This window comes from Ixodes scapularis, unplaced genomic scaffold (genome assembly GCF_016920785.2).
Source record: "Ixodes scapularis isolate PalLabHiFi unplaced genomic scaffold, ASM1692078v2 PGA_scaffold11__112_contigs__length_91849675, whole genome shotgun sequence".
In the NCBI taxonomy this organism is placed as follows: Eukaryota; Metazoa; Arthropoda; class Arachnida; order Ixodida; family Ixodidae; genus Ixodes; species Ixodes scapularis.
In genome coordinates, this window is record NW_024609837.1 from 3,485,391 (window position 1) to 3,499,659 (window position 14,269).

At 47.5% G+C, this 14,269-nt stretch overlaps 2 protein-coding genes across 3 annotated transcripts; one reads left to right on the forward strand and one right to left on the reverse strand.

The window, feature by feature from the left end:
• Positions 1-295: 295 nt before the first annotated feature.
• LOC8029153 lies at positions 296-11,727 on the forward strand. 2 transcript variants are annotated; one of them, XM_042288805.1, is made up of 5 exons: positions 296-476; positions 9,076-9,143; positions 9,754-9,849; positions 10,051-10,182; positions 11,005-11,727. In XM_042288805.1, the coding sequence occupies exons 1-5, from the start codon at positions 413-415 to the stop codon at positions 11,146-11,148; spliced, it is 504 nt and encodes a 167-aa protein (XP_042144739.1). In that variant the 5' UTR covers positions 296-412; the 3' UTR covers positions 11,149-11,727. The 2 variants fall into 2 exon arrangements, with proteins under 2 accessions (XP_042144739.1, XP_029836130.2); XM_029980270.2 differs by having other exon boundaries at positions 305-476; positions 11,436-11,727.
• A 1,175-nt stretch (positions 11,728-12,902) lies between these two features.
• LOC8029149 (iron-sulfur cluster assembly 1 homolog, mitochondrial) lies at positions 12,903-13,570 on the reverse strand. Its single transcript, XM_002403390.3, has one exon. It carries the CDS (start codon positions 13,388-13,390, stop codon positions 13,001-13,003), a length of 390 nt encoding a protein of 129 aa, XP_002403434.3. The 5' UTR covers positions 13,391-13,570; the 3' UTR covers positions 12,903-13,000.
• Between the last annotated feature and the right edge of the window lie 699 nt (positions 13,571-14,269).

The following is a 14,269-nucleotide window of genomic DNA, read 5'->3' on the forward strand; positions in this document are numbered from 1 at the left end:
AAGAGGGTTTATATTGTGCCCGACAGATGGCGCCAGTAATCTAGCACCAAAATTTGAACCACGTTAGCTACTGCGATTTCCAGAAGGTGAACTACGCGAAAAACTAATGAGGATGAACGGGCTGTAACGCAGCGTAAAGGGTGTAACGCGGCGTAACGTTTGTAATGCCGTGTAACGCCACGTAACGGCTGAAGTGGCGCACGCTACCGCCCAATACAAAGGGCATGGCGTTTATTTCGTGTGTCCATTTATTTATGTGTAGTAGCCGTTGGCCGTAGCCGGTAGCAGAAGTCAAAGGTAGAAGTAGCCGGTAGTAGCCAACCAGGCAACGTAGTGCAACGTCGAACTGCTAGAACGCGGTACTTTTGTAAATCAATTTTCTCTGTTCGCACGCTTCGCTATACCAAACCAAATGAGCATGGAGGGGTACGAAACACAACTTTTCGGCACATCTCCCAGGGCAGTGGTTGGCGCAAGTAAGTATACCGTCTATGAAACTCGACCTCGGCGTCAACTGCTTTGTGCTTGGCTCTCAGTTTTCAAGGCTACAGTAGTTTCAGCAGCGCTCCAACGCTGTCAAAACTACTTGCGCGTGACTGTTTGTCACCTCCTTGGCACGAGAACGTGTGCGACTGAGACGCAGGACAAAGCCACGTACTCTCGCAGCAGTGTGGAAACTACGATCACCGTAACAGTGTCACCCAAAAATTAGAGGCCGTGGGGCAAATCGGGAGGCACTCACTTGATCGAATGACGTTTTAGCGAACGCCCACGTTTCATTGAATAACACTTTAGCGAATAGTCGGACGCCGCGAAGCGGCGTTTTCGGGTGGGCCAATTGGGTTCACATTTTTGTAATGAGCCGCCGCAGACTGTCGCCGCGAAGCTGCGTAAAGCGCAGCGCGACGGTTGGGTTAACGCGCGCCCCCGTTATTCGCTAAAACGTCGATTCGCTCAAATGTCGCTGTTCGCTAAAATGTCATCCGCTCATGTAATGTGGACCCAAAGATAACCGTGTTTTTCGGTCCGGATAAATAAGCTGCATCGCAGAAAGAATGGGACGCTAGCAATGGGACGCTTGTAAGAATGGGACGCTAGCAGTTGGGATAGAACGTGAAAGTTTGAGAACGTAACAAGATAATTGAGAAAGAGGTAATGGTATTGATGTCGCTGGCCTGTCCTAAGGCAAGGCTTACGGCCCGTTCACACTCTTGCAACTGAGTACGACCAAGAGAGACGAGACTTGTCAAAACCTTTTAGAATTTCTTAGGACGAGAGGGAGGCCGAGACATTGCTCGGGAGAAGTGTGTTTCGGCGTCTCGCCGCAGCGGGGCGCCCGTCACCTGGCTCTCCTAAGGCCCCAGGGGCCTTAGGCTCTTCTAGAGTTCCTGTATAGGTTCCCTACGGGAGCCAGAGTTGCGCGTCTGTTTTCCATGTGCCGCCGTGCCGCTATTCGCCGAGATCCGATCACGTGAAGAGCCGGATCAAGTGCTGTGCAGGAAAGTAGACGTTGCACGCGCCCCCGCCGTACGTACCCCTGCTTTTGAGCGTGCCGCACGCCTCGAACGGGCGGCGCCGCTATTTGCCAAATTCAGTCACGTGAGGAGCAGACTCCGCATGCAGTGCAGGAAATCCGGCGCTCCGGGGATGAACGCGCAACTCTGGCTCCCGTAGGGAGCCTATACAGGAACTCTAAACACACTGACACGCTAGCACCATCTATGCGGTGACCCTGGAACTGCATTTTACAAGAACGAAGGTTTCGCGGGATTTCCGAGGTCAAATGTGCGTAATACCTATAAGAAAGGCTCGTTTATAACGTTGACAAAGGTTTTTCGAGCCAAGAAAGAAAGGATAATGCGCGAGAGAAATAGAAAATATGCCGGACCGCCAAATTTACACTGCTACCCAATAGATGACGCCTGTGTGTCCTGGTCTTAAAGGGGCCCTGCAATCATATTTAAACATCTACGTTTTTTGCAGTTTCCACGTCTCTTGGGGTTCAAGCAAGCCAGCGGGCACGAAGAGAGTAACTAAATATCAGTGTGCCATATTTTAACTAAACGACGCGGAAACCTCCACCGACGAGGGTGACCCGCGGTACCGAAAACGCGCAAAATGTGACGTCTTTGGTCCTGGGCTTAGTACTGGTCAAAGTTGCTAAAAGCTTCTTTTTAGTCGAAATACAAAATATAAGTGACGCGAACCGTTTCAGTTATTTATAAAAGTAGTTTTTGTTCAGTATTTTAGATCAGAAAAGAAACGAATGCAGTTCATAAAGTACGGAAACAAGAAATAACCCATGGTCACACCCGCCACCAAGCGGTGGAAAAGGCGGCGCATACTAGAAAGGAGTAGTGGGATCAGGCGCCGACCCGGAAAGGTCCTGGATGTACGCGGCGGCGCTGCGGTCGTATGGACAGGAGCATCCGACCGGCTCCGAGCGTTCCAAAGGCCTTCGGCGGGAAGCTTTGTCTTGCGGTTTGGCCGTTTCGCGGTATGGGAGTGCAAAGTGGCTCCCATTCTGAACTGATCTTTACCCCGTGTTTGCTGTCGTTTGTGGCCAATGAAGTGTCATGCCGAATTAGTATTTAATCACGCAGCAAATGCAATGAGAGCCGCTCTGGCTGCCCGCTGCATACATCCTATCCAGAATATGGTTTAGTGGCGCCCTCTTGCACCGTTGACACGGAGTGCGGCAGCTGTGAGCACTCGATAAGCTCACTACCCCTCCTCTAGTTCACGGCCACTCTCAAGCAACCAAGGACGTCATGAGGGAGGTTATTCTTTGCCTGTTTTTGTAATTTTAATTTGTCTATAACTTTTAAAATAAAGGGAATTTCAAGAAGAGAAAAGTTGCACTAAGTTACTACGTTCAGTGCGCTCAGGTTCAGTGCAAATTAAAAACCAGTCAAAAAGTCCTTGCAGGGCCCCTTTAAAGGGGCACTGACACATCAAAATTATATATTTTTTTATTATCCAAAACGATTGAAAACGATGCCAGGACATTACCCTCAAAATTCGAAATTTGGGAATTCAGTATTTGTGAAGTAAAAAAACAATTTCCAAGTGCCGAATTTGAAGTTCCTGCGCGATCCGCGCCGGTGCGTTGACATCAAATATTGCGGAGTCCTGAGAGTCCCCTTTCTTTCACGACTCCCTGCTGTTGCCATGGCGACCCGAAGCGAGGAGGAAAGGAGCAAGCGCCAGCGGACCGGTTTTGAGCGGTGTCGCCTGTTTTCCGTGGGAGGATACAAATCCAGGAGACGGCACCACAGCGGACTCCAATTTTTGGTATTTCAAAAAGACGGGCCGTAGTGCGTTACCAATTGCGTTAAAAAACATGTTTTATGATTGCCGTTGTTAAATGTTATAGAAATGTCGCCTACAAAGCTTCTAAATTTCATGATTCTTGACGTCACGAATCAAAATAAGCGAGGAGGCGAGAGGCGGGAGAATCAAACAGCAAAAATAAAAAGGCGTGCGCGCGTACGGGAAAATTGTTTTTTGCGATGCGGTTTTTTTTTTGCTTGTCTATGACTGCAATTTGCACTGTTTTAGACAATAAAAAAAATACGACTTTTGGGGTGTCAGTGCCCCTTTAAGAGGTCGCAAGAGTGTGAACAAGCCTTTAGGCCGCCTGCATGCTGTGAATCATAGGTTCTCAAACGGGTGTCCGCAGACCCTTTGGGCATTCAGGGGTCCGCGAAGCCCTGCCTCATCAGTAAAGCCCAGTAATAAAAGTGGTATTTTTTTCAGATTGAGCAGAAACTACCCTGTATGTCAAGAGAGAAGTCTACTTCACACCAGCCCTTAGTTATGTCCACTTATTAAATCATTAGCATAGTTAACCTATACATTTTCCTTCACTTTACCACAAACGGGGTCCTCCTTCATCTCCGCCGATCCATAAGGGGTCCACGAAGCACCATTGGTTGAGAACCACTGCTGTGAACACTTCTCTGTCCGACCGACGAGTCTTGTGCAAGCCCGGGCCTGTGATTATATTCGAAGGGACACTGACAGGATATTTATGCTCGCCGAGGTTTTGATTCGAACATGACCCATAAAAGACCAAGAACGCAATTTGTGGCTCGAAATTTGTTTTCTTTCCACCCGAAAACAGCTGGTCGAGAATTGGCCGGTTTCAGTCGTGCTCACTCTCTTCTTCATGGTCATGTGGCATTCAACCTATGCATACCAAATATATTCAAAGTCGTGGGTCATCTAATACTTCATTCACACAGCAGTGTAAAGGTACCTTTAGCAAAGGGCATTTCCCAGTGGAAAGTCAATCCACCTGCAGCTGGATTATGGAACTGGTCCCAGCTGAATCCAGCTGGAAATCAGACAGTCCAGCTGGATCCACCTAAGGCCAGCTCCATAATTCAGATGCAAGTGAACTGGTTTTCACCTGGCTTGGTATCACACAGTGGCTGAACGGAGGATGCATTTATGGATGGGTGGTACCGGCCATCGCGGGCTCTTTGTATCGGGCTGACGTAACGACTTGTGGCTTTTCTACATGGCGGATAAAGCAGGACGAGCTTCAATGAGCGGTACAATGCACACTTCAAGGCAGTCCAATGAAGAAGCTGAGGTTTTGAAGTAAAAGGTTTGTCTACAAACGCCGACGCACTCACGTATGCTGCCCTGAAAAAGGTTTGCCATCTTCCCATGTGTCTGACCTCCTCGGACCGGCAGGGCATTGCAGCCGCCATGACTGGATCAAGATTTCAGGCAGTGTAATTCAATAGGCGCAAAGAACTGGTAAAATATTGCTTTGAAGGTCGTTACCTTGTTTGTTCTGATTGCTGTTGCTCTGCTTTGTTGTCAAAAAACCACTGGCGGCAGGCATCGTACATGTTAACTCTAAAATGAGGTGCTCCCCTCCGAGACCTTTGATAATGAACGTTCAACACCGCAAAACATGCACTTCGAGAAGCGCATGCCAATGCTTGGAAGTGAGTATGATAACGTATAGACTTCTGAGCTCGAAAGTGCTCTTTGCATACGCCATTGTGTTGCATTTCTAAGTTGGGCATAATTTTGTAATAGGTTTGTACGATCAGTCAGTGAGTGGTCCTGTCGTTTCCCTTGTAAGAGCAAGGCTGCACGCAGTTGCTAGACCACTCGCCGAATTTCCAGTGGTACCAGCAGAGCTGACCAAATGGAGGCGAGGCTGAATGAGATAGAGTACTGCAACAGCCGTTGGATGACGAGCGCTGTCGGCTTTCTTGACGGGGAACGCTCTGATTGTCGCAGAACGGATACTTCAGTTGAGAGTTGCTCAACCTTGTTGCAGAGTCGAGGAACTACTTCACTCAGCGCAGCCGCTTCAGAGTGATACGAAGGAGGCGCAGGACGTGAACTACAAAGTGCGGCAAAAACACCAGCAGCAGTCCCAACTTCCATAATTTTATCCGCCATTCTAGCAAGAGCAACAGTGGTGCAATCAACAGCTGTGGACAAAATCATTCTGACCTGATGCGGAAGGTGCTGCAGGAATAGTTCTCTAAAAATGGGGAGGTCTAATGTGTCCGCCTTAACTGCTAGGAGCTGTTGCATTTTCCTTAGCAAATCGGACGGCTTGCAGTCTCCCAGTTTTTCATCTGTGAGGAGTTGTTGTAGCCTGCGTTGCTCAGAAGCTGTTGTACGGTGGATAAGCTCTGTCTTGAGAGTGTCATAAGGAACATCCTGGGGAGGTGCGCAGATGACGTCCCGAACGATTGCTGCGGTAGATTGTGGCAGGGCTGCGACAACATAGTCGTACTTGGTCTTTTGAGCTGTAATTCCGTTTGCTCGAAGGAGGGCTTCAATACGAATAAACCATAATTCCGAGTCTGCCGGCCAGAATTTGGGAAGCTTATATGGGTCATCGACGAGACGCCAAAGGTAGGGAGCGATCCAAGCGCAGCGAGGTTCGGCTCACCAGCAGTGAAGGCTTGGTTTGGCAGTTGTCCACTTGAGAGTCCACTTGAACCTTCGGTACTCATGGTAGGGCAGTCGGTTGTTCCTGTGACCGGGTCACCAGTTGTAGGATATTTTATTGCGTGACAGATAGATGGGTGTCTCTCACCGTCGAGATCCTGAATCGTTCTTCCGTCCTCGAGCTCTTTTCTCGTACCTCTGGTTTCCTCCACAAACCTTCTCGTCGGTTCGGATTACCTTGCTTCTACAGGTTCAACAGAACATGTGATGGCTAAACCTGCTAGCATGAGTATACATTTCTCGCTAGCGTATTGCACCATGTTCGTATCCAGAATTAAACCAGTACTTGGTACTTGACAGTATCCAATTTATTATAGCATTACACAGCATAAATTTATATATATTTCATTTTTATTTTTAGTTCATGGGTTCGAGGCTACTCCCTATAGCTGTCATGGGTTGTTGGCAAGCTCCCTTTAACGTAGGCCCTCCCTTAGTTACAGCGCCGTGTGATAGCGATCTCCAGCTCCCTTTACTAAAGGGATTTAAGCTAAAGGTACCTTTATGCTGCCATGCGGCACGATTTGCTGTTCTTTCAAAAGCACCGAAAGGTAGCCCGCCTCTTAATTGCAGGGCTCTGGCCCATGGTGACCTTGGCAGAAGTGGTGCTCTGCCACAGCAGGAGATGAGGGAACGTTGCAAACTGAGGACAGTTTTCTGTGCTCCATTGCCCCTCAATGTGAAAACAATGTTGGCAGGTCACAAAATATAAAAGTAGCATTCTTAAAAAAAAATTTCTTGATTATGCACTGAACGTTAGCCCACTCCCAACAAGGTAGATGGCCTCAAAGCGATTAGCTGGCAGCTGAGAGTAGCGCCTAGGGGTGTCGCGAACTTTTGTCGAACCAGATTTTTTGGTCGAACTTTCGGGGTTCGACTGGGTCGAACCGGTTCGATGAACCTTCAAACTTTTAACCAAATTTCGACCGGTTCGACTTTGTGGACAGTGTGGCCAGACCTTTATAGAAGCATGTCTAAGTTTGGAGAATTTTTTTTATGCGAAGGGTTATTTTTAAATTTATGAACAGTTGCAATTAAAGAAACCAATTCTAATCACTAAAGAAGTTAATAACTTAATTGTTTTGTGCTGTATTAACTGAAATAACCAATCAGCGCTGCACTTAATTCATCTCTTAGCCATTATCATCCAATCCGAAGCCAACTGGCCAGACTGTCGCGCATGCGCACACGAGTCGAACCTCAATAGAAGGTTCGTCGAAATTTTCACTAAACGTTCGAAAAAGTCGAACCTGGTCGAACTCGAACCGCGGTCGGTTCGCGACACCCCTAGTAGCGCCCAATTGGCCGCTGCCATGTTGCACATTTTTGACCACTAGACATGCGACTGTACCAGTTTTACGCAAAACTGCGCCAAGATTTTTATTGCGATCGCTGTAAAAATTATGATAAACTAGGTTTTTAATACTGTTAGCCCCAGAGATCAGTGTCTAGCTCCGATAAAACCCCAAAATACAGCACCGCAGCTGACGGCATCTAGTAGAGACATTGCGAAGCTGCCCGAGTTTTTGTCCCAAAAGTACATTTTGGACTTAAGACAAATGAAACGTAACTTATCTCGTCGGTACTGTTATTATATATCAATACGCAATTATTTGTGCGCGGTACTTCGTTAAAATCTAGACGTAAAACTATAAGGTCACGTGTCTATTGGTCAAAAATGTGCAACATGGCTGCGGCCAATTGGGGGTCATCATTTTATCGCTCTAAGCTCCTCTACCTCAATGCCCAGCTCTCATTTTCACACAATTTCCTCTCGCTTTAAGGTGGGCCATCTTTCAGGATATTACGGTGCATATTTGTGGCCTCCGAGAAGCTGGAATTGTGTTAATAGAAAAAACAAATTTTTCACAGATCACAGGAAGTACATGTACTATGTCATTCTCAGCATGGCAACGTACCGTGGGCTGGATGACCCAATTTCCGCGCACGACAGACAAACGTTGCAACAGACGGGCCGCTACTTCAGAACTTTCATTCGTGGTACCGGCCAATCGACCTTCAAGCGCAGAACATCGAGCGGAAAACTTTAAGTGCAAAACAATCTCACGACAAACGGTGCACGCAACTTCGTCGTCTGCTTCACACACTAAAAAAGCGGAGGAAAAAAAATGCACTCGGGCATTGTAGCTAAGTGACTTTTGACAACGCTCTCCCCCTCTACATTTCTCCATGCTCCTCGGTACAGATCATCCAAATGTCGCGGCCAGGAGCTTCCATGCTCATCTTTCAGTTTTGGGTTGTCAAGTGTTTTGGCTTTATTAAAAATATACCTGACTGTAGCAAACTATTCATTGGGTCCTGACACCATATTAATTTGCCTTAGATAAATAAAAATACATTTTTTTTGGGTGTGTCAATCATTTCCCCTAGTTGAGTGATCGCACAAGGCGCAATCTGTTTGGCAGCCTAGCTTGCAGATCATTTCGATTAGCTAGGCTCCCAAACAGATTGCGCAAGAACCCCTCACTCCGCTAGGGGATACTTTAATTTAATCTCGGGCTTGAGCTTGCACCAAGACTCGTCGAAATTGCCAAGCACTCGCAGCATGCCTGCTGCAAAAGCCCTGCCCGCGGAGGATGCTCCGCTTTAGGACAGACCAGCGACATCAATACCAGACATTAATTTTTTTATGAGCCGACGTCTACCTAAGCCTGATATCGTCCAGACAAAAAGTGATGCGAGTCGGAGTGCCTGTAGCATCCATTTCAGTTGAGAAATCTTGTCAGCCAGGAAGAAAACAATATTTGCTTGCTGACTGGTGTTTTCACTGATATAAATGCCACTTCCGTCTACGACGGCAGTTCTTGTTTTGATGAATTTCGGCTTGGGTGGCTCATGGAGAAATTTTGTCTTTGTCAATCATCTTTTGATTCAAGTGACGTCATATTCTCAAAACATTGTGTTCTATCCCAACCGCTAGCATCACATTTTCACAAAGTTTGAGCACTGTCCACTTATTTAGTGTTTTTTCTACAGCACATATTGTGGTCTACGAGTGCAATAAGGTCCGTCCTGATGCTATTTGTTTATCACAGAAATGTTTTTTTTTTTTGTTTGTTTCAGTCTATACAATCCTCATAGACTATATTACAGATTCTATTTCCTGCATAAAGGACCATCTTCTTGCCAAGGTGAGGAAGCTGCATTACATCTCCATCAGTCTTCTACTTCTACGTTAGGTAACTTGTCGCGTGTGATGTAGCAGGTGAATTCTCGATGGATAAATGTTGAATGGGGGCGCCGCGAAACAATATTCAGACTTCGGCGAAGTAACAGTTGCATTCAGCGTGCCCAAATACAGAACTGCATTTACAATTTTAGTTGTGTGACCTGGGTTTTGTGCAAAAAAATCGAGTACCATTCTCGGCTTTCTCCGTTAAAGGTTGGGCGTGTGTGAATAAATGAGTACGAAGGGGCGTATCTCAAAGTTTCGTGGCACAGACACAGCTGGCAAGGACAGCTGCACGTCCAATGTCTTGTGGTTAGATCTAGTTGTAGTCAGTGCTGTCAGTATAACAAAGTATAACAAATTGTCAGTAATACAAATCCCAACATGATAACTGATACATAACCATTGTTTTGCCCATACGTGTTCCATCACTTTATTTTTTTAAGTACTTTCAGTCTGTGTTTCAGATTGAAGCAGTCCCTAACTAAGTGTTTTTTCACATATTTCGTCTTCTTTAAGTTCTACTCTGATGTTCTGCTTATCTGCATTTTTGTGTTGCTTTAAATTTGCAGCACAAGCACATCTCCCCCGAGGAACTCGAGAAGGACTGTGCCCTGCTGTACGACAAGCACCGTGCATTAGCGGACAGAGACTTTGACAAACTAGAGGTAAAGTTTTCCCGTACTTGTTTGTGCATTCCAGGTTCTGGCATTCGTCTAAGCGAATAGCATAGCATTGAATGAAGCCCCGCCAGCTATTTCTGTTAGACCGACGTTTTAGCATCCTCTGTGGGCCGTCTTAAGGTGAAACGGAGTATAGGAAACAGATTGTGGTTCGAAGGTGGCCCTTAAAGTAATGCGTGGGTGCAGGCCTACATCTCTAGCAGCGTCATGAAAATCCCGCCCCACGTGCTGCTGGAGGAGGACTCCGTGCACCGGCATCCGCCAAGCACCGAACTTAAGAAGACGGAGTTGATTATGCTCACGAAAGCTATCAACAAGGTGAGCGCCAAGAACCCTTGCCAGAAGGCGGAGAAAGTGTAGGTTGCCTTCATGTGGGCTTTGCTCAGGGTGCCGACGACTGACCATTTTGTTTGTGCCAGCTTCCTTTTTCACGGCGATAGTTGTTATGGTTGTTTCCCACCACTGGAAATGGCGTTTGTTGTCTTTGCAGTTGTTTGATGTTGTAGTTGGCGTAATAGGGAGTATGGCGTCCGTCGCGATATTGCCAACTGCTTGAAAAAAGATCGCCCTCCGCTTTCTGAAATCGAACCTGGATCCGTTGCACGTGAACTAAGTGCATTATTACAGAGCTATGTCGAGGCACGGGCAATTTGCTTTATTACATACGGTATTTGTGGAACAAACTAAGTACAAGTCATGAATAGTGCCCGCTAGATGGCCACGATTGCTGTGAAATCGCGATAGAAAATTCTTTGTCATTTTTAATGAATTTGAAATTTAATCGAGGTTAATCGTCGAAATTAAAAGCGCATTACATCATGGTTAGTGGATTCCTGGGCAGCCCCAAGCGGCAGAATTGCTGAAAGTCGACGAGAGAGTGGCGCAAAGCAACAGACGCGGGTGTCTCGGCGTCGCCGTGTGCCAACAAACGCCCTTGTTGCGACACACCGAAAGACAGACACGGCGACGCGTCTCGCCGTTCATCGCGGAGAGAAGCGTGAAGTGCATGCTCGTGAGAACGAAGCCAATTGAGCCAATGACTTTGGCGTGACGTGTTGGAAATATTGCAGCGACTGTACTGTAAATTATTGCAAAACTGCTCAATTTTTTTTAGCATTTGAAATAGTGTTTTTTTGGCAGGGGGAATGGGGGCGGCCAAGCTGTGTGTGTCTCGGAGCTTGTGGAGCGAGCGCTCGTGCCTCAGAACCCAGGAATCCGCGGCTAGATTCCCCGCCCCTGCCCGTTTCGATCTGGAAGATAAGCATCGTAAAGGCGTGCAGTTGAGTATCACTATTGTGACGTGATGCGAAACAACTAACGACTAATTTGTTTGTATTCCTGCGTCAGCTGTCGGCACTAGTGGTCAAACCCCCTTCCCCGAAATTGTTTTATCTGGCTACACCACGGACCATCACTTGTTCTGCCCCCTTCAGGTAAAAGTGTCTTTATCCGCCACAGAACAGAGAAGAGAACCCTCGGATCATTATGTCGCTTGTTGCAAATATTCACCAAGATGGCTCTTTTGCCCCCGGGAAAAAGGGGGAAAAAAAAACATATTTCCTCGTTTGCAGGAGATCGTGAAGCAGCAGCTGTTGAAGCAGGAGCTTGCACTGCAGCAGAAAGTCCGGCCACAGCTCGAGGGAGTGCTGCAGCGCCTCAAGGAGAGGCTGGAAATTCTGAGGGCCATGCCAACCCAGGCATCCGGCAGCTAATTACGCCCGAGTTGCTTTTAACTTTTTTATGTTTTATCCTTTATCCTTTGCAATACTGCCAGTGAAAGGTACTGGGACCTTCATTTCAAATGTCCATTATTGTATATGCATCTCTCACCAAGTTCTCTTAAATAAACAAACATAGAAACACCAGGCTTGTTTTCCATTTACCGTGGCGTGGCCAAAACAAGCTGCACATGCCTGGCTCAGATCCCCATGACTCTGACAGTCTGGGCAAGAAGGGTGCTAAGTTTTGCAGGCCTCCCAGAATGGCAGGGAGGAGCTCCAGTTGTCCCGCCTCCAGCGTAAGCATCTTACCTTTGATGACGTTTCAGCATCTGGTGCACCCCAAGTGCACAGATGCACAGTCAAAGCGCGGTAGAAGAGGCGACACTTGGCATTTGACGGACACCTTTCTCGTTCTGTCGATGACTGCAGTGTAAACCCTCTGTTTCAAGGCCTCACACCCACCTGGCCTCACTTCCACGCCTGGACAGCTGCTACCAGCTTATCAACGACTGCAAAATGACATGCTCGCAGGGGTCTTTCCGCGCCACCCAACAAACAATAACCACTGGGGGCCCCGTCGGGTTATACCTATGCGCGACCAAACGTCTGACTGGTCGTACGACGTGTCGGAAAGACGGCCAAATGTGATCAGGCACCAGCACCTGTCAATCACTGCATCTTATGCATTCATGTCTGCTGTAATAAGCCGAGAGATGGCCCACCTAAAATCGAAAGCAAATCGGGTGAAAATGAGGAGTAAGCTAACTTTCGGTGCTAGATCAAACAAAATCAAATGGAAAAAATGCCAATTCAAATTTTGTGACCCGCGAAATTTGATTGCAGAGAGGGGCGATGAACCAGACTGCCGTCCCAGTCAGCAATGTTCAGTCTTCTCCCATCCTGGCTAAGTAACAGCATTTCTGCAGAGGGTCTCCATTAGCCACAGCCCCACAGTTACTAGAAGTGGGCTATGTTTTGGTGTTTCTGAAAAATATCAAATCCTGCCGAAAGTAGGAGGTGCGCTATCTTTTGGGTGTGGGGCATTTCGTTAGTATTCACACTTGGCTTTACCATGGTGTACTTATGCCTGCACTCGTTGCCAATTTCTCTGTGCAAGTGTGGTGCCCTTTTTCAACCTGTGAAAATTAGATGCAGGCATCAGTGGGTGACCGACAGTATTGCCGTATACTACTCTTGCAACGTAGGTTGTGCGCGGACTTGGTCCTCAGAATACCGTTTGAACATCTCCATAACTCGACCATATTACTAAGGCTAAAACTTCAATTTGTGAATGAACTTTTTTCTCTTTGTTTTGAAAACATTAACTAAAAATTTTAATGTTGCAACAATCCATCGTCGGCCTAGCAAGCCTCGGACAAGTAAACTAGAACTTCCACACGCAGTTAAATCAAAGGTCACAAGGTGAAGCTCTCGCCGCAACCGCAAGTTCCCTTCACGTTCGGGTTGTTGAACACGAATTCACTGGACAGTTCCGTCTCTACGAAATCCATCTCGGTGCCCAGAAGAGACAACTGCGCTTTCGAGTCGACGAAAACTTTCACGCCGTCCTGGTGAACCTCGACGTCGAATCTGCCCTTCTCCGTGGCGTAGTCGAGCACGTAGGTGAGACCGTTGCAGCCGCGGTGTTTGACACCCACCCTGAGTCCGATTGCGTCACCTTTGGTGCTCAGCAGTCTCTGAATGCGTTCCACGGCAGCTTTGGTGAGGACTAAAGCCGCTCGTTGCGGGATGTTGGGTTTGTGGCCAGCGACTGCTCGTACCGTAGCGGTGAGTTTTGAAGCCATTTTGCTGCGCTTTGCTTGCAATGAGTTGTACGATCTACAACTGGCGGCGATGAAGCATCGTTGGGCAGCTGTTAAGCGGGCTGGCAGCTTGCAGAATAAATTAGTTTCAACGGCAACAACGGCACTGTTTTCGACGTGACTCGTGACTGCTTCGCTGGCTTCGCTCCGTGCGTCAACTTCTCCCCGACGCACCACCTACGCAGCCGTTCAGAGCCGCAGCCGTTAGCCAGGTTAGTCCTATGCCTTGGCCATAGCCATAGCTAGAGTCACTGTAGCCATAGCTATCCATAGCCGTTACAAAGCATACAGAGCAAAAAAAAAAAAAAAAAGAAGAATACGCGGGAGCGGGAGCTCTGAACTAACGTGCTAACGTTAAATGCTCTGAACAGCTAACGACCGAGTGGCAGCCTGATTGATGCGATAGTCGTTAAGGTCAAAGTAAGCATACAGGCGAGCTTGTTTGGTGTACTCATTGTAATTATTGTAATCCTTGAGCACGGGGAGACCAAAGGCGGGACACACACACGAACCTACGAGCTGCGCGTTTGTCATGTCCCTCCACACGCTTCAGGGTTATGTAACTTACGTTGTCGTCTAAAACTTTTTTTTTTTTGTACCGTGCAGTCTGTACCGAGCAGGCTCCGACTGTTATGGTACTTCGGCATTTCTGGCAGCTGTGCCTGCCATTTTGAAGACCTCGATGGACCATTTTCGGAAATCGCTGGTTCAGGAGGTTCTCGTATGAAAATACGTGAGCACGAACTCAAGCGAGCGCGGGCACTCCCTCAACCAAGGAAGCTAGATCCTGGTGACCTACAGTAGCACAAGTTCGTCTGCTTCTTGCTCAGGGGTTGCGATGATGTCAGTACACCAAGCTCA

Bases quoted from the DNA above. Each gene is read 5' to 3' on its own strand.
- LOC8029149 (XM_002403390.3), bottom strand. From the start codon at position 13,390: ATGGCTTCAAAACTCACCGCTACGGTACGAGCAGTCGCTGGCCACAAA.
- LOC8029153 (XM_042288805.1), top strand. From the start codon at position 413: ATGAGCATGGAGGGGTACGAAACACAACTTTTCGGCACATCTCCCAGG. The intron at 477-9,075 runs GTAAGTATACCG...TGTTTGTTTCAG, and splicing joins CAGGGCAGTGGTTGGCGCAA to TCTATACAATCCTCATAGAC. The intron at 9,144-9,753 runs GTGAGGAAGCTG...TTAAATTTGCAG, and splicing joins AGGACCATCTTCTTGCCAAG to CACAAGCACATCTCCCCCGA.